Raw genomic sequence first — 25,265 nt, 5'->3', positions numbered from 1 at the left:
TCCTATTGAGCAACCTACGTTGATGTCGACCCTTTTAAATGAAGAAAAAAATAAATGATATTATGACTCATATATAGAATTCAATAAGGGGTGTGGGGTGGGGATGGGGGGGAGTGGTGAGAATTTAAATTTATAAAAGAGAAGGTGATTCAATTTTCCCATTGTAATCTTTCCAATTTAGAACAATTTAAATAACAACTTTTCATCAGCACCTGTATATAGGCATCATGGAAGTAATATTTAAAACTCAAATATTACTTCCACGAGAGCATCAATCTCAAGCCAGATACGATTTTCTAGTGTTCGTGTTAATCTCAACAGTTTGGGTCATTTCTTGAACAGTTATACGGACATATCTCGACTTGGTTGACCGGTGTGGTATATCTTAGTCGACCAATTGTTGAAAAAAAACAATCCCGCAAATTTTCCCCATTTATTACATCACACTCAAATACTTAGTATTACATATTGTCAAATTTAACTTGAAATGCGGAACATTACCAGCGTCACTAAAGACACCCTTCTGGATTACATGAGTGCACCAACCTTTTTTAGTTAGATTGCAGTGAGTTTATTTTAGTAAGCGTATGAATGTATATGCCAATGTACACTTAAATACTCAGATGTCCTTCCTTCATACATTCCAATTCTCCATTAAACCCAGATCTTGACGAATCTGTTTGGAGGAGTAAATCCATAATCTATAAACAATGTCTGGTATGTACAGGTTTTTCCGTTTACAAATCGACCTCTGTGAATCCTCACTTTAGAATAGTAATGAGGAGAAATTTCTCTGAAATAAAGAAAATATAATTAACGAGTAAAGGGAAGAGAATAGATATAAGAAGATGTGGCATGAGTGCCAACGAGACAACTCTCTATCAAAGTCACAATTTATATAGGTAAACCATTATAGGATAAAGTACAGCCTTCAACACGGAGCTTTGGCTCACATCGAACATTAAACTATAAAGAGCCCCCCAAAAAATACTAGTGTAAAACCATTCCAACGGGAAAACCAACGATCTAATCTATATAAAAAACGAGAAACGAGAAACACGTATAAACCACATAAAAATCGACATCTACTGAACATCAGGTATAGTCTACTTTTAAACACATTTAAAAGAAAATACAAAGTACATTAAACATTCATATTCAACAGTATTACTGTGTCATTTTAGACTACGTGTAGTGTGTAAACATAATACTCATTCTATAAATATCATGATTCTCTTTTCCCTCGTCTGGCTGTTCTGTCTCACAACCAAACCTCTGTTTCTATTTCTCACCTTAATGCCACCCGAATGTGACCTAACGAATTAAAATTATCACCGGATTTGTATTAAATGAGCAATACGACGGTTGTCGCATGTGGAGCAGGATCTGTTATAAACCCTTCTGGAACACCCGATACACTCACCGTTTTTGGTGGGGATGTTGTTGCTCAGTCTTTAGTTTTATATGTTGCGTTTTGTATGCTGCACTTTGTTTTTTGTTTTGTTTTTTAATTTCCATGTCAGTTTATTGTCGTCTTATGTGTTGTAATGTTTCTTTGGTATCTTTCGCCTCTCCTTTGCAGAATGATGTCGTGAATTACACCGTCTCTGTTTCGATTGACATACTTAGTATTATTTGCCCTGACTTACAACAGTCCATGTTTCGTTATAAGTTTTCTAGACTTTTAGAGTACTTCAGCGCGGTCGCTAGAAAACATTAACCATATGGTACGATTTGTTGTGGTCTCTTTTACAATGTCTTATTCTATTCAGAAAGTTTTAAGGTTTCCTGCAATATCATTTGCCGTTGAATTATACAAATCGGCAAATTAAGGTATGTATTCCTTCAACCCAGATGGGTAAAAATGTGCATTTATATTCATTAAACTTAATAAATGCAAATATATGTTGACTTTCGTATAATTGGAAGTTTTATACTCGGAACAAAAACATACTCGGAACAAAAAAAACCTACCTAATAGCTAAATGGTGAATTGAACAGTTGGTCCATTCCTTTATAGCTTCCAATGATTTAAGTAGAACTAAGTTACCACTGTTCCCTCCTACAGTTCGTTCTGCTGTTACATACGCTAAAATATCTCCATGATTAGAAAATTCTTCTATAAGTTTCCCATCAATTTTCCAGACTTCATCTTTAAGAGTTTCTGTCAATTGCTCGGCAGGTTTAGAAAATCCAATAAAACCAACAAAATTGATATCATCTAAAGAAATATTTCTCAGCCCTTCACGACCCTGTGGCAAAACTAATCGAATACTTCGACCATCCGTTAATTTGGAATATATCCCTTTCCTTAATGTGTCCTCATATGAAGTAGTGTTTGCTTCTAAATATTGTTTTAGGTATGATTTAATCTCTAACAGAAAATAAAAGTCGTTTTCAAAATCATTTATATCATAGGACATGTTTTAATGTTAATTTTCATAAATACTAAGCCACATGGTTTATAAGATTTTTAACGATCTTACAAGTATTAATGAAAACAAAATCGATATCTGGTCGTCAAACAGATAGGACACAATGGTACAAAGGAAATACAATATGTTTTTGTTCTATAACCTATTATAGTGACAGTTATGTCATATATATTTATAAACACGAAATAATGCACCAAGCTTTACACTTATTAGTAGTTATAACTGCAGTTTTAATGCAAAAGTGTATATTGGGGTATATGCTACATTTGGGGTTGTGCGTTATATACGTCAGAGACTGAGAAACCCACCATCTCTGGTAAACCACAAAAGACACGCAAGCACTTCAACAAGAAATACGTATATATCATGTAAGCTCTCAGTCGCATCAATTAAGATTTTTTTGGGTTCAAATTCCATATAGATGTTTCGTTAAACTGACTGCTGTTAAGACAGAAACGATACAAAAGGGACAATAAGATCAAAAATGCACGTACGACCATTGCAAAGAGAAAAGACAAAAGGCAATCAGCAGTTAACAAATCATAAAAAAAACAAGATATACCGATCTACAGACTTAGCTTAGCCATTACATCCGACAACAATCATGGGTGAACTCATGTGATATGTAAAGGTAAGAATGGTGGCACCTGTCGCTAACAAACAATGAAAAGTCGTCATAAGGAGCAAAGCAGAACGGGTGGCACTTTTTCCTTAAACAAAACAATCTGATATCACTAATAATAAAACTGACAAGATGGACGTGCCAGTGGTTAGCTATAAATCGTGTATGTTATATTATTTTGTTTTTATTCATTCCAAACTTTCACACATCTATTTGTAGGCATGACGTCATAATCTAGAAATAATGTCTGGTCCGGACTGATGCTTCCATTTTGAATTCGACCTCTATGGATCCTAACCCGTGTATAATAAAGTGGAGCAATTTCACTGAAATAAAAACAACATTAATTTATCCCTAAGACATACCGGTATATAAATACAATTATTAACTGTATCATGTGTGAGGGGGATGACAGGGGGGTACCCTTCTCCCTTCTCCCACCCCTCTTCTCCTTTCTCCTACCCCGTTCTCCTTTCTCCCATTAGAATAAAACATCTCCTTTTGAGATATTTTTTCTTGAAATATTAGATCATTTTTTAAAAGGAGAGATATTTTATTTGTTCTCCTTTCTCCAACTTTTTCTCCTTTCTCCCAGCCTTCCTCTCCTTTCTCCTTTCTCCTACCCCCTTTCTCCCTGTCTCCCTTACCCCTGTCCTCCCCCTCATGTGTATGCTCCTACTTATTATCTACTGTACTGTTATATGGGTATACTTACTTATATGATTTTTTGACTAATTGTTTAAATGTAAATATATTTCACTGATGTAATTGAATATTTGTAATATTTAAGTTCTATAAGCTGTATTGCTTACGAATAAAAGATTATTATTATATACATCCATAAGATTTGACCTGCTATCTTTTTATGATACATTTGCCCTAAAATATCATGTACATGACCGGTTAAATAAGGAAATAAGATGTCAAATGACATGGATGTGAGCAATATAGGTCAACTTACAACCTTCAACAATAAGCATAACTTATTATGTATAGTAAGCTATAAAATGCTCCGATCGACGTGGCAAACCTGAAACGAAATACAAACCAGAAAACTATTGCCCTGGTTTATGACAGAACAAGAACACGATTGTAAAATTTGCATATCTACATCAGTTGAAGATGCACATACTAGGTACCAACAGACTCAATTAATGCGACTACAGCCTACCGATGTTCTAATATCAAAATATTCAAAAACTTTTAATTGTTTAAAAAAGAAATTATTTTCTTAAATAAGAATAGATGACTTTAGCTGTATTTGGCAAACAATTTCGAAATTATGTACTTTATTTGGCCTTTTAATTGTTCGATTCGAGCGTCATTAATATAGACGAAACTCGCACCTGTCTTACAAAAATTCCAAGCCTGAAATCTTCGAAGGGTTTTTTTTAAAAGAAAATTCGTTATGTGGAGTCAGTTAGTATGTTGTGTCGAAGAGTATATTGTTAATAAATGAATTATACATACAACCAATATTATAAGACGCAACTAAGAAAATTAGGTGTATATTTGTCTACCGTTTGCACTCCGGGAAAAATAGCTATCCTTTAAGATATACATCACTTTTAAGAGAAGGACAATAGCATTGTGAACCAGAAGTACTTGTTGCAAACAGACTGAGACAGTATAATATAAAATTGGTGGATTAATAGTATCTGTTTGTCAACCGGTTTGGAGAAACAAGATTTACACTTTTAGCTTTGAATGTTCTAACTTTATGTATTTGTCGAAACAGGTAAATAGACTAACAGGTAAATAGACTGGCTACTTGTATATTAACATACTTGATAGCTGTATGATGAACTGGACAATCCCTCCATTTTTCAATGGCATCAAATGATTGAAGAAGTACCAAATTACCCCATTCTCCACCTATGGTTCGTTCTGCAGACAGATACGCAATAATATCTTCATGGTTAGAAAATTCCTCAATTAGTTTCCCATCAATATCCCACACTTTATCCCTGAGAGTTTCTGACACTTGATCTGCTGGTTTGTTGAAACCAATAAAGCCAACAAAATTTAAGTCATTTTCAAGGGAGACACTTCTAAGCACGTCACACCCACGAGGTAGTACTATTCTGATGCTACGACCGTCCACTAATTTGGAATGTATCCCTTTATTTATTTCGTCTCCGACATTTTTTGAAGCATTTGTTTCTATGTATTCTTTTAAATAAGATTTGAGATCTAAGAGAAATTTGAAATCGTTTGCAAAATCATTAAGGTCACACATGCTTATAATATATAGTCACGAGTGACAATGGTTGACCCTGGGTTCACTTCCATTATTTGTTTTCATCTCTAACTGGTTTTATTTATGTTATCAGTACAACAGTAAACGGAAAAACAAACAGTGATACAAATATAAATGTCGGTTACCAAATCTGTAAATTAATGCGATATTAAAAAATTTAAGCTATTTAAAATCGTTCGAATAATTATTGAATCTAAACAGGCAAATATTATGTTTATATGAGGTTATTGTAAATTTAAATTCCTAAAAGGTTGTGTTGTTTTTGTAACTTCGAAAATGGACTATGTTATTTTTGTAACCCAATTTTGACAGGTTATATACCATTATACCACGTCTTTTTATACACTTATGCTTATTTTATATATATGTCAAATTTCAGGACATTCAGAGTTCAAGTTATGTAGGTCCTAAATTTTCGTATTGCTTTGTGTTTGTTTATTCTACATTTTATATATGTATAAGGGGGGGGGGGGGGGGGGGGGTGAGATCCAACAAAACATTTTTAATATTTTGTTAAGGGGCCAGCTGAAGCCCGTGTCCGGTCGCGGGATTAACTTGCTGTGTTGAAGACCCATTGGTGACCTTCGGCTGTTTTTCGGCTCTCTTGTAGGGTTGTTGTCTCTTTGACACATTATCCATTCAGTTTTTTTAGGGATATCCTGAATTATATATTTATGGAGCTCCATCAATTAATGATATCAGGAAATATTTAAGGACCTCCTGAAACAAGAGTGCACACGCTGAAATGTCTCCCCTTCGTCCTAACTTATATAAAACTTTACTACAACTATCACATAAACTTAACATGATCCAAGAAAATGGGGTCATGGTCATATAAATCGAACAAGAAATACATGTATACCTTACAATTATTCAATACACTAAATATAGATGACCTATTGCTTATAGTTTCAAAGAAACAGACTTAACCAAGAAAATTAAACATTGACCAATGAATCATAAAAATGAGACCAAGGACAGATGAAACATGCCAGACAGACATGTACAGCTTACAATCCTTCAATACAACAAAGAGTTGACCTATTGTTTATAGTTTAAGTAAGACAATTTGACACATTGAAACAAAAACACAAAAACTTAACACTGAACAATGAACCGTGAAAATGAGGTCAAGGCCAAATAAAACATGTGAGACAGATATCTACATCATAAAATATTTCCATATACCAAATATAGAAGACCTATTGCATATAGTATTATAAAAAAGATCAAAATTCAAAAACTTAACTTTGACTACTGAACCATAAAAATGTGGTCAAGGTCAGATTACACCTGTCAGTTGGACATGGACACCTTTACAATCATTCGATACACCAAATATAGACCTATTGCATACAGTATAAGAAAAACAGACCAAAACACAAACACTTAACTATATATAAAAAAAGAAGATGTGGTATGATTACCAATGAGACAGCTCTCCACAGGATACCAAAATGACACATAAATTAACAACTATAGGTCACCGTACGGCCTTCAACAATGAGCAAAGCTCATACCACATTGTCAGCTATAAAAGGCCCGAAAATGACAACGTAAAACAATTCAAATGAGAAAACTAACGGCCTTATGTACAACTAGAGGCTCTCAAGAGCCTGTATCGCTCACCTGATTCTACTTGGGTTTTTGAAATCATATGAAAAAATATAAAATTTGGCTAAAAGTGACAACACAACCTCATTGATAAGGAAAGGAACATGTTTAATTTCATTCAAAAGTCCCCCACTGGCGGCCATCTTGGATGGCGGATCGGCTACAAAGTAACAAAACTTGGTCAGCACCTCATAAGGAACATTCATGCCATGTTTGGTTTTATTCCATTCAGTGGTTCTCTAAAAGAAGTCATTTGTATGCATTTCCCATAGGGTCCTATGTTAAACTAAGTCCCCTGCTGGCGGCCATCTTGGATGATGGATCTGCTACAAAGTAACAACACTTGGTCAGCACCTCATAAGGAACATTCATGCAATGTTTAGTTTTATTCCATTCAGTGGTTCTCTAAAAGAAGTCATTTGTATGCATTTCCAATAGGGTCCTATGTTAAACTAAGTCCCTGCTGGCGGTCATCTTGGATAATGGATCGGCTACAAAGTAACAACACTTGGTCAGCACCACATTAGGAACATTCATGCCATGTTTGATTTCATTCCATTCAGTGGTTCTCTAAAAGAAGTCATTTGTATGCATTTCCCATAGGGTCCTATGTTAAACTAAGTCCCATGCTGGCGGCCATCTTGGATGATGGATGGGCTACAAAGAAACAACACATGGTCAGCACGGCATAAGGAACATTCATGCAATGTTTGGTTTCATTCCATTCAGTTGTTCTCTAAAAGAAGTCATTTGTATGCATTTCCCATAGGGTCCTATGTTAAACTAAGTCCCCCGCTGGCGTCCATCTTGGATAATGGATCGGCTACAAAGTAACAACACTTGGTCAGGACCACATTAGGAACATTCATGCCATGTTTGATTTCATTCCATTCAGTGGTTCTCTAAAAGAAGTCATTTGTATGCATTTCCCATAGGGTCCTATGTTAAACTAAGTCCCCCGCTGGCGGCCATCTTGGATGATGGATTGGCTACAAAGTAACAACACTTGGTCAGCACTCCATAAGGAACATTCATGCTATGTTTGGTTTCATTCCATTTAGTGGTTCTCTAGAAGAAGTCATTTGTATGCATTTCCCATAGGGTCCTATGTTAAACTAAGTCCCCCGCTGGCGGCCATCTTGGATGATGGATCGGCTACAAAGTAACAACACTTGGTCAGCACTCCATAAGGAACATTCATGCTATGTTTGGTTTCATTCCATTTAGTGGTTCTCTAGAAGAAGTCATTTGTATGCATTTCCCATAGGGTCCTATGTTAAACTAAGTCCCCCGCTGGCGGCCATCTTGGATGATGGATTGGCTACAAAGTAACAACACTTGGTCAGCACCCCATAAGGAACATTCATGCTATGTTTGGTTTTATTCCATTCAATGGTTCTCTAAAAGAAGTCATTTGTATGCATTTCCCATAGGGTCCTATGTTAAACGAAGTTCCCGGCTGGCGGCCATCTTGGATGATGGATCGGCAACAAAGTAACAACACTTGGTCAGCACCTCATAAGGAACATTCATGCCATGTTTGGTTTCATTCCATTCAGTGGTTCTCTAGAGGAAGTCATTTGTATGCATTTCCCATAGGGTCCTATGTTAAACTAAGTCCCCCGCTGGCGGCCATCTTGGATGATGGATCGGCAACAAAGTAACAACACTTGGTCAGCACCTCATAAGGAACATTCATGCCATGTTTGGTTTCATTCCATTCAGTGGTTCTCTAAAAGAAGTCATTTGTATGCATTTCCCATAGGGTCCTATGTTAAACTAAGTCCCCTGCTGGCGGCCATCTTGGATGATGGATCGGCTACAAAGTAACAACACTTGGTCAGCACCCCATAAGAAACATTCATGCTATGTTTGGTTTTATTCCATTCAGTGGTTCTCTAAAAGAAGTCATTTGTATGCATTTCCCATAGGGTCCTATGTTAAACTAAGTCCCCGGCTAGCAGCCATCTTGGATGATGGATCGGCAACAAAGTAACAACACTTGGTCAGTACCTCATAAGGAACATTCATGCCATTTTTGGTTTCATTCCATTCAGTGGTTCTCTAAAAGAAGTCATTTGTATGCATTTCCCATAGGGTCCTATGTTAAACTAAGTCCCCCGCTGGCGGCCATCTTGGATGATGGATCGGCTACAAAGTAACAATACTTGGTCAGCACCTCATAAGGAACATTCATGCCATGTTTGGTTCCATTCCATTCAGTGGTTCTCTAGAAGAAGTTCAAAATGTAAATTACATATTGTGGCTGGGTTAAACATGTTAGCGAGATCCCAACCTTCCCCCTGACCTGGGATAGAGGTTTGACAGAACAACATAAGAACGAACTATAAAAATCCAATACACCAAGTATAGTATGAAAATAAAAGACCAAAATTCAAAAACTTAACTTTGACCACTGAACCCTGAAAATGAGTTCAAGGTCAGATGACACCTGCTAGTGGACATGCACACCTTATAGTACTTTCATACACCAAATATACTAGACCTATAGCTTATAGTACTATATGAGATATGGACTTGACCATAAACTTAACCTTGTTCACTGATCCATGAAATGAGGAGGTGAAGTGAAAACTGTCTGACGAGCATGAGGACCTTGCAAGGTACATACATACCAAAATAGTAGTTATCCTACTTCTCATAATAAGAGAGAAATCAACATTACAAAAAATCTTAACTTTTTTTTACAAGTAGTCACTAAACAATGAAAATGAGGTCAAGGACAAAGGACATGTGACACGGAAACTTCATAACATAAGGCATCTATATACAAAGCATGAAGCATTCAGGTCTTCCACCCTCTAAAATATAATGCTTTAGAAAAGATAGCTAACACTGCCGCCGCTGTTGTTAACGCTGCTGTATCACTATCCCTATGTCGAGCTTTCTGCGACAAAAATAAAAATCTTGGTCAATTTTCTGCATTTTTTTTTTAATATATCTGCCATTAAATGCTAGTGCTTATATTTATTTATTTATTGTTTTTATGCTTTTAGTCTGTTATATTTTATGATCCCAAGTGATTTGCTGATTCCCCCGTTTCAATGCACATAGAGGCACTTGCCACATGAACTTTGACTCTGGAGGCTCACAAATCAAATAGAGTTGCTTTCATTATATTGCATGTTTTTTTAGTTTTATTTGGTAGTATTTGCATGATGCTGCATGTTTTTTATGTGATAGTCGGTTAAAGAGCTCACCAGAGCTCATGTTTTCTCTGTTATTATGTATATATATGTCGACTCTAAATAAAATTTACTTACTTACTTACTTACTAGACAAAACAATGTAGAAGTAAAAAATTATTGGTCATCTGAACAATAAGCAATACCTATACTATATGGCAAAGTATAAAGGAGTATCGAAATGACAACAGTAAAATAATTAAATTGAGAAAACTAATAGAGACATACAAATGAAACATAACCAAAGATGCAAATGCATTACAGACAGGTGTTATATAATCTTGAGTACTTCTTGGGTTATCATTGCTTCCATGCAGAGCTTCTGTGTTTACCATTACTCCAACACTACATCTGTGTTGTAAGAATGTGAAATCTTTGTGTATGTGAATGAGTATTGTGGATTTGAATCAACAGATGTATTATAAAAATAAACGTGCTAGTCTTTGCCTTTTGGGTTTATTTAGTGTATGTTCACTTGTGTTTATGTCTTTTGATTGAGTTAAGACATTTCAATTGATATTTTATAGTGTGTCTTTCTATGTTGTGATGTTGTTTCAGGTAAGGGTGAAGGTTGGTACCTATTTAAATGTTGAAACCCGCTGCATTTGTTTGCACCTGTCCTAAGTCAGGAACCTGATGTTCAGTGGTTGTCGTTTGTTGATGTGGTTCATAAATGTTTCTCTGTTCTCCTTTTTTATATAGATTAGACCATTGGTTTTCCCTTTTGAATGGTGTTACACTAGTCATTTTTGGGTTCCTACATAGCTTGCTGTTCGATGTGAGCCAAGGCTCTGTGTAGAAGATCGTACTTTGACCGATAATACTTTAATAAATTGTTACTTGGATTGAGAGTTATCTCATTGGCACTTATACCACATCTTATATCCATAGATTTTCTGTCACGAATTAAAACATTTCATCTTTTCTTTTTTATCATACTTTTTATCAGTAATGGGTTTTGAACTAGTTTTCAGTAACTGTAAGTACTCACACATCTGTACTTTCTGTCTTTAAGTGTTTTTGTTAGCTGCTTTTGAGCTTTTATTGATCTGATGAGTTAAGCCCATTTCAACTGATTTCTAAAGTGGTTTTTTTTGTATGTTGTTCTGTACACCACTGTCCAGGTTAGGCACATGAAACATTTTTTTTAATGACATCTACATTCTGTATGTGCCTGTCCCTTGTCAGAAACCTGTACTTCAGTGCTTGTTTTTCGATTACTAGTAATCTTGATTGAATTATCTTTCTGTCATTATTTGGCCTTTTAGACTTTCTCATAGACAATCATACCACATCTTCTTTATTTAAAAGGGAAGATCATTTGAAATATAACTTTTACAAGGACATAACTAAATAATTTTTAGAACAGGTACTAGATTCAGACACAATGTACATTTTTTGTTACTTTCATGACAAGTATGGTTATACACATACACACTATTTTGTAACTTGAATATCTGAGTTTACATGTGGATTGAGTTTTTTTTAGTTTTTCATTGAACTTTCGATGTCGTCCCTTGATCCAGAGGACAAATTTGAATTAAAGATTTCGATGTGAAAACTTTTAAGATTTTAAAGTTTAAAATTTTACTATCAATTGCAGAAAATTATAAAACCAATGAATTTCACATGCACATTTATAAAAGCTAGAATTGTGATTGCTTAATCAAGAACACAATCATGTACGCAAATACGACGATGGACGCTTTAAACGACCTTGACCAGCTACGTGAATATTGATCAGTCCATTCAACGTTATAGTACGTGTGTTCTATTTTCGCAGGTGTGAGGTCAAGGTTTGAATTTCAAAATTAGTGAAAAGTACAGTGTGGAAAACTGGAGTGTATCAAGCCAGCCTATTAGGGTTTAGATTACATAAATGCAATCTACACAAAAAAAAATGAAAAGATGTCCCATTTACACTATCATTTTCTATGTTCAGTGGGCCGTGAAATTGGAGTCAAAACTCTAATATGGCATTAAAATCAAACAGATCATATCATAGGGTACATTGGTTGAACTTCAACTCCATCAAAAACTATCTTGACAAAAATTTAACCTGAAGCACAACTGGTGGACAAACAAACAGTTGCACAAACAGAGAAAACATAATGCCCCTAGGTGGGCATAACAACATGAACAGGACAGGTTATTTATAGATAACCAATTTATTCTATAAGTAACTTACTGCATATAACTTAAATATAACTTCATCTGTTTTAATAAAACCTCTAACACAAAATGTAATTTCTTTAAACGTAAAAGGCTAAAACAAACAAGAATGTGTCCCCAGTACATGGGTGCCCCACTGGCACTATCATTTTCTATGTTCAGTTTACCGTAAAAGTGGGGTATAAACTTGAATTTGGCATTAAAATCAGAAAGATCATATCACAGGGAACATGTGTACTACCATGTAAGTTTCAAGTTGATTGAATTGGACATCAACTTCATCAAAAACTATCTTGTCCAAAAACTTTAACCTGAAGTGGGAGGACGGACGAAATGAATGAACAGACGGACGAAATGAACGATCAGACGCTCAGACCAGAAAAAACATAATGCCCCTCTACTATTGTAGGTGCGGCATAAAAACCTGATTTATTATAGTTTCAAGATAAAACTATTTAACTTTATTTTATAAGTATATATCTAGATCTGTTTATCAGAATGCTCCTTGGGCAAGATAAAACAAATGTTTATCTCTTGAGGATACAATAATGATTTGTTGGTGTACTGTAGTTCCCCATGTACTGACTGTTATACTTGTCATCCTTCTTCTTGTTTTCTTTTCAATCTGTTGGTGTACGACTGTACACTTGTATCTAAGTCTGCTTTCCTTTTTTGGAATATTTGATACCGTTCACATTTCTTAACATCTGTAATCTCTGGTGATTCTGGCTGAATGAGTCCGTCAGATATCTTATAATACACAGTTGTTGTATCAGGTTCACAAATAGCCAAAGTTAACCTGAAAAATATAACTTAATTCAGTAACGCTTCAGGCTTTCTCAGCAGTGTTACATAAATTAGAACTTGCAACTGTTATCTGATAGTGTTATTTCTGTGTAGTACTTCATGAATTGTCCACTGTTTATCATTTTCAATCAGTTATGCACATCATAATATCAGAATTCACAATTTTTCATGGCAACATCTTTTTTTTCTTCACCTGATTTGAGAAATATTTAAATGCTTTCTGATAAAGTCAACCCTTACCCTTCTGTTTTACAATCTTCCAATTTAATTGTATGAATGTAATGCTGAAACTGCATGGGAGATACCATCTGGTGGCTAGATATGGGTAAAACAAGTTGTCTAGGTTCATGTCTGTTTGGATGTCCAGATATAAATGACTGGTCTGCTTGATTGTGAATTGTTACATTCCACCATCCTCTTGCTAGGAATGAAAAATAAAGGTACATGTAAAATCACTCTAAATGTTGATTTCAAAGAAGAAAAATAGATAACGGACTGCTACAGTCTTATTGTCTCTTGCTATTTTATACATTAAATATATTTCAACCTTTATTCCATAAGGAACAAATACAGGAATATTTCTTCTATTTGCAATATTATGCAGAATATTTATTTTGATATCGTAAACTTCAATTCCAATACAGACTTGTAGTTCTTTTCAGTGCCTTTTATAATTATTCATTACTTCCAATGCATTAATTCTAACTCTCTTCATGTATCCTATCCATACTAGATGTAGTATTTCAATTGACAACTAATAGTGTTTGGCGAAAGGTGCTTTATTATAGTAATGCATATATAGTTATACCAAGCATGGTATCAATAAGCTACAATGAACAAAATGTGAATATGAAGCACCTGAACCCCAATGTGGGTAATAATAAAAGTAATTAGAAAAAATTAACAATAAAAAGAAAAAGAAAAAAAAAAAATGTTTTATATAATAAAAGTGGCCTGGAACATGCTCTTCCGCCCAAAACCACATGGCAATACGAACCCGGATGAAGCATCAAAGGGAAGCAATTCTTACAAGGCGTCATCAATTATGTACAATGAGAGTTGCCTCCCATTGTACGCCATTTATTTTCTTAATTATAAGTGAGGACTTCCAATTGTCTAAAATATAATTTAACAAACCCTATATTTGTGAAGTAACTTGTAATTGTGATGTAAATGATGTGATCTTTGGGACTTTTGAAAAATTTGAAGAAAAAAAATGACCAATTTGGATCTTCTTTGCAAGAATGACAATTTTTTTATTCAATTGTAGAAAACCTTTGTTCTATGTCAGTGAATATATAAGTAATACTAGTATACTAGTCCCAGCTTTGTTCTATGTCAGTGAATATATCAAATTCTCTGAAAGATGCTGAATTCAGTCTATAGCTAGATTTGCTGATAGTTTCATTCATATTCTTAGTGCATCATTCATATCAATTTTCAGAGTGTTCAAAATGGAGATTATTCCATACTGAAATATGTCAAATTATAAATGATTTTCCCCCCATTTTATTTACCTTCACATAGATCTAAATACACTCTAGACACAAGACTAGGCTCTTCTTCCATTGTCAACTTTGTTTGTTCCATCTAAAAGAAAACAATCAAAAGTTTAATGAAGATTTTAGTCAGAACTAGACAAGAACATGAGAATAGAGATTCAAATTACCAAGAATTCAACCATAATATTGGACATTACAAATGGACATCGGAAATTTTGTATATTTCAAATGATTTCTGATAGAGCTGAAATGGTACACTTGGTCTTACATCATGTAAATGGCTATTTTTTGACAATTCAAAACATTGTCCAAATTTGTTCTTTCTTATGCTGTAGAAATAGATCTGATCACTGTCGTAGTGAATCCTTATGCCTACTGTATCACCTCAGCACATATAGAGCTTACTAATGATTTTAACATTCATTTAGAACCACTGTGTAGACATCTTATATATAGATTGTGTTATATATTTGCTATGTAATAATACAATCAAGTTTCTATAACTAATTTATTAACAAGTACATCGTTTGATGGTCAGACTACAGAATGACAACATGTGTATAAGAACTTCAATTGATCTATTTAATTATGTTTATTTAAGAACATGCAGACATGTGAGAGTTGCTGATCTATCAATTATAATTACTGTAACAGTTGATACGGTAATAAAGTGCCGTAAACTTTATAACAGATTGCACCATAAGGGGTACAAATTACTGAACATTATACCGAAGAAGAAGAATAGAAAATGGGGCATTAAACATAAGTTATTTCTATAGTGTAGTCATTTCACCTCTATGCAATATATAAATATCTAAAATGCAATTTTACAATATCATTTTAGATTTTAAGATTGGACACAATTATTTTATGTGTGGATAACTGAGAACTTTTATCAGTGTAAATAATTCTTACAGATTTACTGTACATTGTATATATTGGTGGAGGATATTCAGTGTATATATCTAACATTTCTTATATACCGTACTCTGGTTTCCAGGAGGTGTGCCTTGATTGGCAGAAGATATTTACAGATAGATAGATATGCAGCTTTGGATTTTAAGCAGGTTAAATATTGACGAGTTACAGCACAAGTCCAATTGTCTTTTTTTCTTCTTTTGACCCCTACACAGATCTTAAGCATGTATACCCAATTTTTTCAACACACATAATATTTATAATGATATCTTCTATTTATATGGATATATAGTCGACCTTCCCATGGAAAGAAACCATTGGCAGATCCAAGGGGGGAGGGGGCCCCCATTCCCCCTTTTTTTTTGCCGATCAATGCATTTGAATGGGGACATATAGTTGGAACCCCCCCCCCCCTTTTTGTCCTGGGTTGGGAACCCCCCCTTTTTGAAATGGCTGGATCCACCCCTGGAAACATAATTAAGTGCCTGTGAGTATGACAAATTAATGAAACAGTTTCAATAGAATTTTGTGCTTTAGAAGGACCTTTAAAAAATTATTGACCCCTCTCCCTACGTTTTGATGTTAATTTGTTATGAAAAGAATAAACTCAAGAGTAGTCACTTTTCGAATTAGTAGTTTGAATAGAATAGAATATTTTTATTACCAAATTAGGGCCCCAGGAGGGCATATGATACAGACAATATTATTATAAACAATAACATATGCAATACACACACAGTAAAAGATATGTAACAAGTGTTATACCAGATGCTCCGCAGGGCGTAGCTTTATACGACCGCAGAGGTTGAACCCTGAACGGTTAGGGCAAGTATGGACACAACATTCAAGCTGGATTCAGCTCTAAATTTGGATTGTGATTAAATAGTTGACACAGCATAGGTTTCTGACACAGAATGAATGTGTTCTAATGAACTTAAAATTTTTGTTTCTCTTAGAGCAATTCACTATGCTGTTGAATATTAATCCTCTCAAAAAAATGTTTGAAGACATTTTCTTTTTTATTTATGAAATTTCAAATGAGAAAAATTGAACCCAATTTTTTTAATCACATCCCCCTTTCCCTTATTCCAAAACTAATCTCAATTAAAATTTCTAATGGAGTTTGCAACAATAACTACTCATTTAAATACATCATAAAATATTAAGATGTAAAAAAACTGCTTGTTATCACTGAATGGTAAAGATTATTTTAATTTATCAGTTGGTAGTAAAAAGTGAATATACATTGTATATTGTATATAACAAAGATTTAAGTTGATTCTGGACAAAGAAAGATAACTCCAATTAAAAAAAAATCTTGCTATTGCACAATATTTTGCAATTAGATATTTCTTGCTTACTATTCTGGACAAAGAAAGATAACTCTAATTAAATTTTTTTTTTATATTTCACAATATTGTGCAATTAGATATTTCTTGCCATTGCGCAATACTGTGCAATTGAAAAGACTTGCTATTACACAATACTTAATATAATAATTTTAGATCCTGATTTGGACCAACTTGAAAACTGGGCCCATAATAAAAAATCTAAGTACATTTTTGGATTCAGCATATCAAAGAACTTCAAGATTTCAATTTTTGTTAAAATCAGACTAAGTTTAATTTTGGACCCTTTGGACTTTAGTGTAGACCAATTTGAAAACAGGACCAAAAATGAAGAATCTACATACACAGTTAGATTTGGAATATCAAAGAACCCCATTTATTCAATTTTTGATGAAATCAAACAAAGTTTAATTTTGGACCCCGATTTGGACCAACTTGAAAACTGGGCCAATAATCAAGAATCTAAGTACATTTTTAGATTCAGCATATCAAAGAACCTAACTGATTCATTTTTTGTCAAAATCAAACTAAGTTTAATTTTGGACCCTTTGGACCTTAATGTAGACCAATTTGAAAACGGGACCAAAAGTTAAGAATCTACATACACAGTCATGACAGTTAGATTCAGCATATCAAAGAACCCCAATTATTCAATTTTGATGAAATCAAACAAAAGTTTAATTTTGGACCCTTTGGGCCCCTTATTATGTTGGGACCAAAACTCCCAAAATCAAACCCAACCTTTCTTTTATGGTCATAAACCTTGTGTTTAAATTTCATAGATTTCTATTTACTTATACTAACGTTATGGTGCGAAAACCAAGAAAAATGCTTATTTGGGTCCCTTTTTGGCCCCTAATTCCTAAACTGTTGGGACCTAAACTCCCAAAATCAATACCAACCTTCCTTTTGTAGTCATTAACATTGTGTTTAAATTTCATTGATTTCTATTTACTTAAACTAATGTTATTGTGCGAAAACCAAGAATAATGCTTATTTGGGCCCTTTTTTGGCCCCTAATTCCTAAACTGTTGAGACCAAAACTCCCAAAATCAATCCCAACCGTTCTTTTGTGGTCATAAACCTTGTGTCAAAATTTCATAGATTTCTATTAACTTAAACTAAAGTTATAGTGCGAAAACCAAGAAAATGCTTATTTGGGCCCTTTTTGGCCCCTCATTTCTAAAATGTTGGGACCAAAACTCCCAAAATCAATACCAACCTTCCTTTTGTGGTCATAAACCTTGTGTTAAAATTTCATAGATTTCCATTCACTTTTACTAAAGTTAGAGTGCGTAAACTAAAAGTATTCGGACGCCGGACGACGACGACGACGACGACGCCGACGACGACGCCGACGCCGACGCCGACGCCAACGTGATAGCAATATACGACGAAAATTTTTTCAAAATTTGCGGTCGTATAAAAATGATAAAATAAAATAATATAACACAGAAAATACACTCAACAAAATAGTAGCAATGTATTATTATTCAATGAATACTATGTTGAAAATGACTCAAGTGCACCCGGTAAGTGTATCTTTACTTTGAGAAGACAAACATGAGGCATTAGTAGTTTGTGCGGAGAAATGTCAATATATATAAAAAAAAAAAAAAAAAAAAAAATACAAAAAGAACCCAAAAAAAAACAAAGCAATTAAGCACTCCCACATTTGACTATGAGGTATACTGCAAATAACAAAGTTTATTTAATAAAGGATATTTATTATGACTTATCTGCAGAAAGCACCAAGAGTCGGTGCTTAAAGGGGAGTCCCTACTTGTACTTAATGCAGATGAGTCAAGCTCCTTAATTATTGAAAATATATTTTAAAAACATATTTTTAAGATTATAGATTCTGTGTCCAGCCAGCAAAGATCATCAAGGGACGGTGCCAAAGAATTTGAAATTCTTCTTATGATCTGTGCAGGCTTAACAGGGTATCCAAATTCATATTAAAGAGTTATAATGAATTAGTTATTGCAGATTAAGTTGTACTTTAATTCTTAGTATCTTCTATATATTTGTAAAATGCAAATAGTACATTAGGATCCTCATTATTCATTATCGGTATCCAAATTAATTTGTTATCAATATTTAAATTTTGAAAGTTTGGACATGATTTTAATATATTTTGCATCATTTCCTCTCTTTTTAATAAATGAGTGTCACATTTAAATAAAAAATGAACTTCATCCTCAACCTCACCTGAGGTGCACCTGAGACAAATTCGGTTTTGTCGAAGAGTACCCTGGTATCTACCAGATTCAATTTGCAATTTGTGAGCAGATATTCTTAATCTAGTAATACATTTCCTTTGCTCAAAATGTCGAATTATTGACAAATAATTTTCAAAACCATAGTTGCACTTGAATGTTACATAAGTTCGTAGTTTACCATCTTTATGTATGTCTAGCTGTTTTTTCCACAATGCAGTATAGTATCCCTTAACTATCTGACCACAGTGTAGTTTAAATGTTGAGTGTTTTTCAAGAATATGTTTTTCAATGCCTGACATTTTTTCCCTTAAAATATTAATTGATCCATACCAAGAGGTTTTTTTTGTTTCAAATAGCTTTTTAGAACAATTATATGCAGCTTTTAACAAGGGAAATGATGAGCCAATATTTTCTAAACGATGCCAATATCCTAAAACATGTTTGACTATATTATAGTGAAGTGGAAAACGGCCTAATTCAGACAAAACTGCAAAGTTTGTACTCTTCCTATTAACGCCTAAAATATATTTGCAGAATTTAATATGAAGTTTTTCACAAAGTATCCTTGAGTAAATTGTATCCACTGTGATGTTTTCTTTTTTTAAACGTGCAGTAAAGGGATTGAAATATCCCCAAATTTCACACCCATATAAAAGTATACGCTTTATTGTATGGTCAAAAACATGAATTGCATTTTTAACAGTAGGATTATGCACTAAAAAATCATTACATAGTTTGAAGTATGCTTTTAAGGCTCTTTGGTATAAATCATTCTGAGCATATGAAAAAGAACATGATGCATTAAATTGGATACCCAAATATTTATAATTAGATACACACTCCAGCTCATCTTTGTTGAAAATAAATTTTTCAGAGATATGTCTGCCTGCCTTGTTGAATATCAACACCTTAGTTTTTTTAGTATTTATATCTAAGCACCAGTCATTGCAAAAATTATGAAGTTCATTTAATTGCTCTTGTAGTCCTTCAGCTGAGTTAGATAAAATTACAATGTCATCAGCATACATAAGGCAATGAATGAGTTTGCCATCCAGCATAATTGGATCTCTGGTTCGTGTAAAATAGTCTGGAAGGCTATTTATAAATATTTTAAACAAGTTAGGACTCAAGTTATCTCCTTGTTTAACACCAAGCTTTGTTTGAAAGAATTCAGTTATTTTATCATGTATTTTTATACAAGATCTAGTTTCAAGATACATATTCTTTATAACGCTATAAAACCTTGAACTAACCCCAATCTCTAACAGCTTAATTCTAATTCCTGTATGTATTACTTTATCAAAAGCTTTATGAAAATCAACAAAGCAAGCAAACACTCTCCCATCCTTAGTATTACAGTATTTATCATTTATTTAGGTCTACATACATTATAACAATTAAAAGGACCTATTCTATGAATATTGGACTCATATCCAATGTGTGTTTCAGCAAAAAAAGCCAAATCATATTTATCAATTTTGTTTAAGAAAAGGGGATCATCCGTTTTGTTACCCTCCTTGTTCATAAGGCCCCCTAAATTAAGAAAGCACATTTTTAATGATGTGACTGTTCTTGGTGACATAGTCCCTTCTATTCTTGTATTTATTTTAAATATCAAAGAAATTTAAAAACAAAATGAAAAAGAATTATTTAAATACTTTCCAAGTATATAAATATTTTATAAACAATATGATAAAGAATATATGCAAAAGATAAACCTTTTTATAAGGTGCCAATTAAAGAATTAGAATTAAATGGCCGTCAAGTTAAATCAGTTGTTTTTGTCCTTGACTTGATTTTGATTCCTTTTTTTATCTTTCTTTTTATAAACTTAGTTAGTAGTGTACCAAAATTCCCTTGTGTGCAATTCACACATTCAATTGTAATAAAGGGAATAAAATTAAGGCAATCCTTGCGTTATTTGATATTCACTATGTTATTTAGAACTAAGTTGAATTTATATATGACTTTTAACTTTTCAAATAATAATGAACAATATTAAAAGTTTACAATATAATTTTTGTTCATTTATGACATCCTGAATTTTATATGGAAAAAAAAAAAATAGAACATGCAAGTTCTACTGCATATACATGTATTTGTAATAAAAAGAGAATTATGTGATATGAATATGAACAATATACATTATATATGTGTAGAATAAAATTGACATTAGTATTATTATACAAAGTTAATCTGAATCTCCACGGCCACGGCCACGACCTCTACCTCTTCCTCGTCTGTTGCACGATTGGCTCCTAGGTCGACGAGTGGGTGGGAGCGGAATATTGAGAATTTGGTGTACTGCTTGTTTGTGTGTGACTGTTAAGGAAAATTATCTCCCCCTTGCAAACTGCAAACCACTTTTTAAAGTTTTTTAACTGATTTTCGCCATCTGAATTAAATATTAACATTTAACTACGGTTTAATTATATTGTTAAATTTAGTTAAAATACAAATGACCGAAATAGTGGAATATAAACTTTTGTAAACGTTCATTTATACTGCAGCATGGTCAACCCTTACTTTCTTGTGTCTGGGTTATATATAAACAGCAAAAGGGGATTTCCAATATTTTAACTCTCGCAAAGTCACGTACAAATCAAACAACCAATCAACGGCTTTTAATCTATCGTCAATTCTATTTTTGGACTTTCACTTTACTAAAAATAAACAAAAGGTTGGTTACAACCTAATTGTGCAATATCCCGATATAAAAGTCGAAACATGTATTACACTCACATTTTAAGGCCATTCTGGCCATTGCTGTCACAAACATCGAGTGATTTTCTAAAGAATCAAATGGAGACTTTAACTTTGTCAGCCAAAGATTGCACCTTTAGGTCATCTCAGTTCCAATTCCAACAAAATCAATTTCAAGGCCAAGTGCAGTGTCAGCAAAATTTAACTCCCGAAAATCGAAGAACGCCAAATACAAGTACAGAAGGGGAGGCAAAAATGGCAGAAGGATCTCCAGTGTGTGCTAAAACCAAGTTAAGAGAAAGTGACAGTAAAAAAGATAAAAATGTAAACAAAGACAAAAGTGAACAACATCATGACAACAATGATTCTGATGAAAAACCTAAAAAGAAGAAGAAATGGAAGAAGCTACAACCATCTGAAATTGGATTTAACATTTCATTGTTTCCCAGACCAGTTCGAGATAACTCTGAATTTAATGTGGTTGCTGACGCTTTGTGGAGTAAAATTGAGAATGAATGTGAAACTGTAGAAAAAATTATTGAACCATATCAGAATTTCATTGAACTAGAAGGAAACACTTCAAGAGATAAAAGATACATTCGATTAGATAGAGACAGGAAAGTTATAAAAGCACATAAACAAGTGAAAACGAAATATTGTAGAAGTGTTTTGAACAATAGGGGACGCAAAGCAATATATGTGAATCATAGGGTATATAAAATGATGGAGCTGGACATTCAAAGACTATGTTATATGCCAAGTCCAAAAAAAGCAAAAAATATTCTTAAACGTGACATTGCTAGAGGGAAAGACAATTATTCTATTAACCCATCAACAAATAAACCGCACCAACCAAACCGAACATTCCGCCCTGCACCAGTTCAGTGTCTGGCACATACTATTCACAAAGACAATTTACCATCAGATATTGATACAGCATTGGCTAATTTGTTAATGGACTTACAGCATCGAGAACTGACACCGGAGGATTACGATATGTTATTGCGTCTTGATGAAGCTCGTGTGAAACCTAAAACTATGTCCGTAGATAAACTAAGTGCATTTAAAACTGAAACCGTTGAGAGTAATGACGAACTTGAAGTTTGCCCAATCTGTATGGACTTGTATGAAAAAGGACAAATTAAGAAATATTTACCATGCCAACACGCTTTCCATGTAGACTGTATTGATTCATGGTTAAAAAACTCTTCTATGAACTGCCCTATTGACAATTTACCTATTACCTCATGACAATCGGAGGGTTTAGGATTTTGTTTTATTATGTACAATGTAAGAACCTGTATGAATCTGGAAGAAATCAATAGTTCAAATGTTGATATAAGCACAGGAATTTTGGCTCAAATCCAAAATTTCAGATTGTTATTTATTAAAAAAGTAATAATATTAATTTTGTGTTTCATGTGGCAAGCTAATTTTTTCTAGCAAAGTTGTTATCAGGAGAATATATACAAAAGAAGATGTGGTATGATTGCCAATGAGACAATTTTTCCACAAAAGAGACCAAATAACACAGAAAAAAGCAGTTTGAAGGTTGATTGTTGTTTTATGTTAATTGGCTGTATAAAGAAACTTTTTATTTAGATAAATGATGCAGGTAATTTTCTCTACTGTTGACCACTTCATTGTTGATAATGAGTACTATCTAGCATGAACTGTAGGAAGTATAGCACATCCTGCTACTATCTAGCATGAACTGTAGGGAGTATAGCACATCCTTTTAGCTGTACCTATCAGATTCATAGTGGATCACATACTTTTGCCCTGAATATCATCTGTGCATGGTAAATCTATCATGAACCCTGCCAGACAGACAGGTACACCTTTCATTCATACCATGCACCAAATATAGATAGCCCATTGCTGACAGTATCTGTGTAGAAGATCAAATTAAAAATATTGAACATTAACCAATTGACCATATAAATAATGAGGTTAAGGTCAAGTGAATCCTGCCAGCCAACATGTACAAAATGCAATAATTCAATACACCAAATATAGCTGACATATTGCTTATAGTATCTAAGAAAAAGATACAACCATGCAAATTTAATATTGGCTGATGGTTGAGATCTTGAAATATTTTTTTCTGTGGTGGTCCTTGAAGAAAATCTGCTGGTCCTCGTTATTATTTTTATTGCAAAATTCCCAAACTGTGTCTGTCCTTTCCAATTTTTGGTGGTCAAAACCTTCGGACCATCATTTGTTTTTGAACTCTGTTGAACCAACAAAAATGAGGTCCAAGTCAGATGAACAAGTCAAGACAGACATTTACACCTTACAATAATTCCATACACCAAAGATAGTAACACTATTTCTTAATAGTACACACAAAAACAACATTGATCAATAAACCATGAAAATAAGGTCAAGGTCAAATGAACCCTGCCAGACAGACATGAACATCTTACAATCTGTTCATTCACCAAATATAGTTGACTTATTATTTATAGTATCTCAGATAGAAGAAGACCAAATAAAAAAGTTCAACATTAACCTATGAACCATTAAAATAAGGTCAAGTTTGAATGTATCCTATCCGACAACATTTACAAAACGTAATAATTCCATACACCAAGAATAGCTAATTGACATAATATTGCTAATAGTATCTGAACCATGCAAACTTAACTTTGGATTTGGAACCATGAAATATGAGGTCAAGGTCAGATGAACAAGGTGAGGCAGACATTTACATCTTTTACTCAAAATAAATGAGTACTTCAATGACAAAAGCACTAAATAAATTTGAGCAGTTGCTGAACCATGAAAAATAGTTTTCGTGCTGCTGCCAGTGGATTGTAACCCTTTGTCATATTGAGACTTTCCTTGCATGCAATACACAAACTACTTTCCTGACTAAACCAGTACTATAGAGTACATCATTGTATATAGGGGACTATAGGATTATCCCACTAATTACCAAAACTTGTAAAATTAACTATCCAAAAATCTGAATACAGATATCAGAATGCAAGTGCTTATCAGTATTATAGAGTGAATAGAATAAACCTATGGCAAGCCGTTTTACTATCTATTCGAATTTCAAGGTATCTCCTATAATATGTAAGATATCTTATATAATATATAAGATATCTCCTTTAATATATAAGATATCTTATATAATTTTATTTTTATAATATATCTCATATATTATATAAGATATCTTTAATGTTATATGAGATATCTTTAATGTTATATAAGATATCTTTAATGTTATTTAAGATATTTTTAATGTTATATAAGATATCTCATAAAGTTTATATGATATCTTATATACTTTATAAGACATCTTCTAAAGTTTATAAAATATCTTATAAAGTATATTATATAAGATATCTTATATAGTTTATAAGATATCTCATATAGTTTATAAGATATCTTATATAGTTTATGAGATATCTTATAAAGACAATTATATAAGATATCTGATAAAT

General features: G+C 33.4%; 4 protein-coding genes across 5 annotated transcripts; 1 reads left to right on the top strand and 3 right to left on the bottom strand.

Annotated features, from left to right (window-relative positions):
* Positions 1–421: 421 nt before the first annotated feature.
* On the bottom strand, positions 422–3,092 carry LOC139511244 (uncharacterized). Its single transcript, XM_071297842.1, has 2 exons — positions 1,975–3,092; positions 422–793 (listed from the first exon to the last, which is right to left on the bottom strand). The coding sequence occupies exons 1-2, from the start codon at positions 2,421–2,423 to the stop codon at positions 655–657; spliced, it is 588 nt and encodes a 195-aa protein (XP_071153943.1). The 5' UTR covers positions 2,424–3,092; the 3' UTR covers positions 422–654.
* A 131-nt stretch (positions 3,093–3,223) lies between these two features.
* On the bottom strand, positions 3,224–5,436 carry LOC139511243 (uncharacterized). Its single transcript, XM_071297841.1, has 2 exons — positions 4,845–5,436; positions 3,224–3,383 (listed from the first exon to the last, which is right to left on the bottom strand). The coding sequence occupies exons 1-2, from the start codon at positions 5,294–5,296 to the stop codon at positions 3,242–3,244; spliced, it is 594 nt and encodes a 197-aa protein (XP_071153942.1). The 5' UTR covers positions 5,297–5,436; the 3' UTR covers positions 3,224–3,241.
* A 7,319-nt stretch (positions 5,437–12,755) lies between these two features.
* LOC139511242 (uncharacterized) lies at positions 12,756–21,667 on the bottom strand. 2 transcript variants are annotated; one of them, XM_071297840.1, is made up of 4 exons: positions 21,634–21,667; positions 14,634–14,706; positions 13,357–13,537; positions 12,756–13,108 (listed from the first exon to the last, which is right to left on the bottom strand). In XM_071297840.1, exons 2-4 carry the CDS (start codon positions 14,704–14,706, stop codon positions 12,907–12,909), a joined length of 456 nt encoding a protein of 151 aa, XP_071153941.1. In that variant the 5' UTR covers positions 21,634–21,667; the 3' UTR covers positions 12,756–12,906. The 2 variants fall into 2 exon arrangements, with proteins under 2 accessions (XP_071153941.1, XP_071153940.1); XM_071297839.1 differs by having other exon boundaries at positions 21,605–21,654.
* Positions 21,668–21,747: 80 nt separating this feature from the next.
* On the top strand, positions 21,748–23,218 carry LOC139511241 (uncharacterized). The gene has a single exon (XM_071297838.1). The coding sequence runs from the start codon at positions 21,835–21,837 to the stop codon at positions 23,059–23,061; it is 1,227 nt and encodes a 408-aa protein (XP_071153939.1). The 5' UTR covers positions 21,748–21,834; the 3' UTR covers positions 23,062–23,218.
* Positions 23,219–25,265: the final 2,047 nt, after the last annotated feature.

Source organism: Mytilus edulis, chromosome 2 (assembly GCF_963676685.1).
Source record: "Mytilus edulis chromosome 2, xbMytEdul2.2, whole genome shotgun sequence".
In the NCBI taxonomy this organism is placed as follows: domain Eukaryota; kingdom Metazoa; phylum Mollusca; class Bivalvia; order Mytilida; family Mytilidae; genus Mytilus; species Mytilus edulis.
The sequence above is the reverse complement of the archived record's forward strand: the minus strand, read 5'-3'. Positions and strand labels throughout refer to the sequence as shown.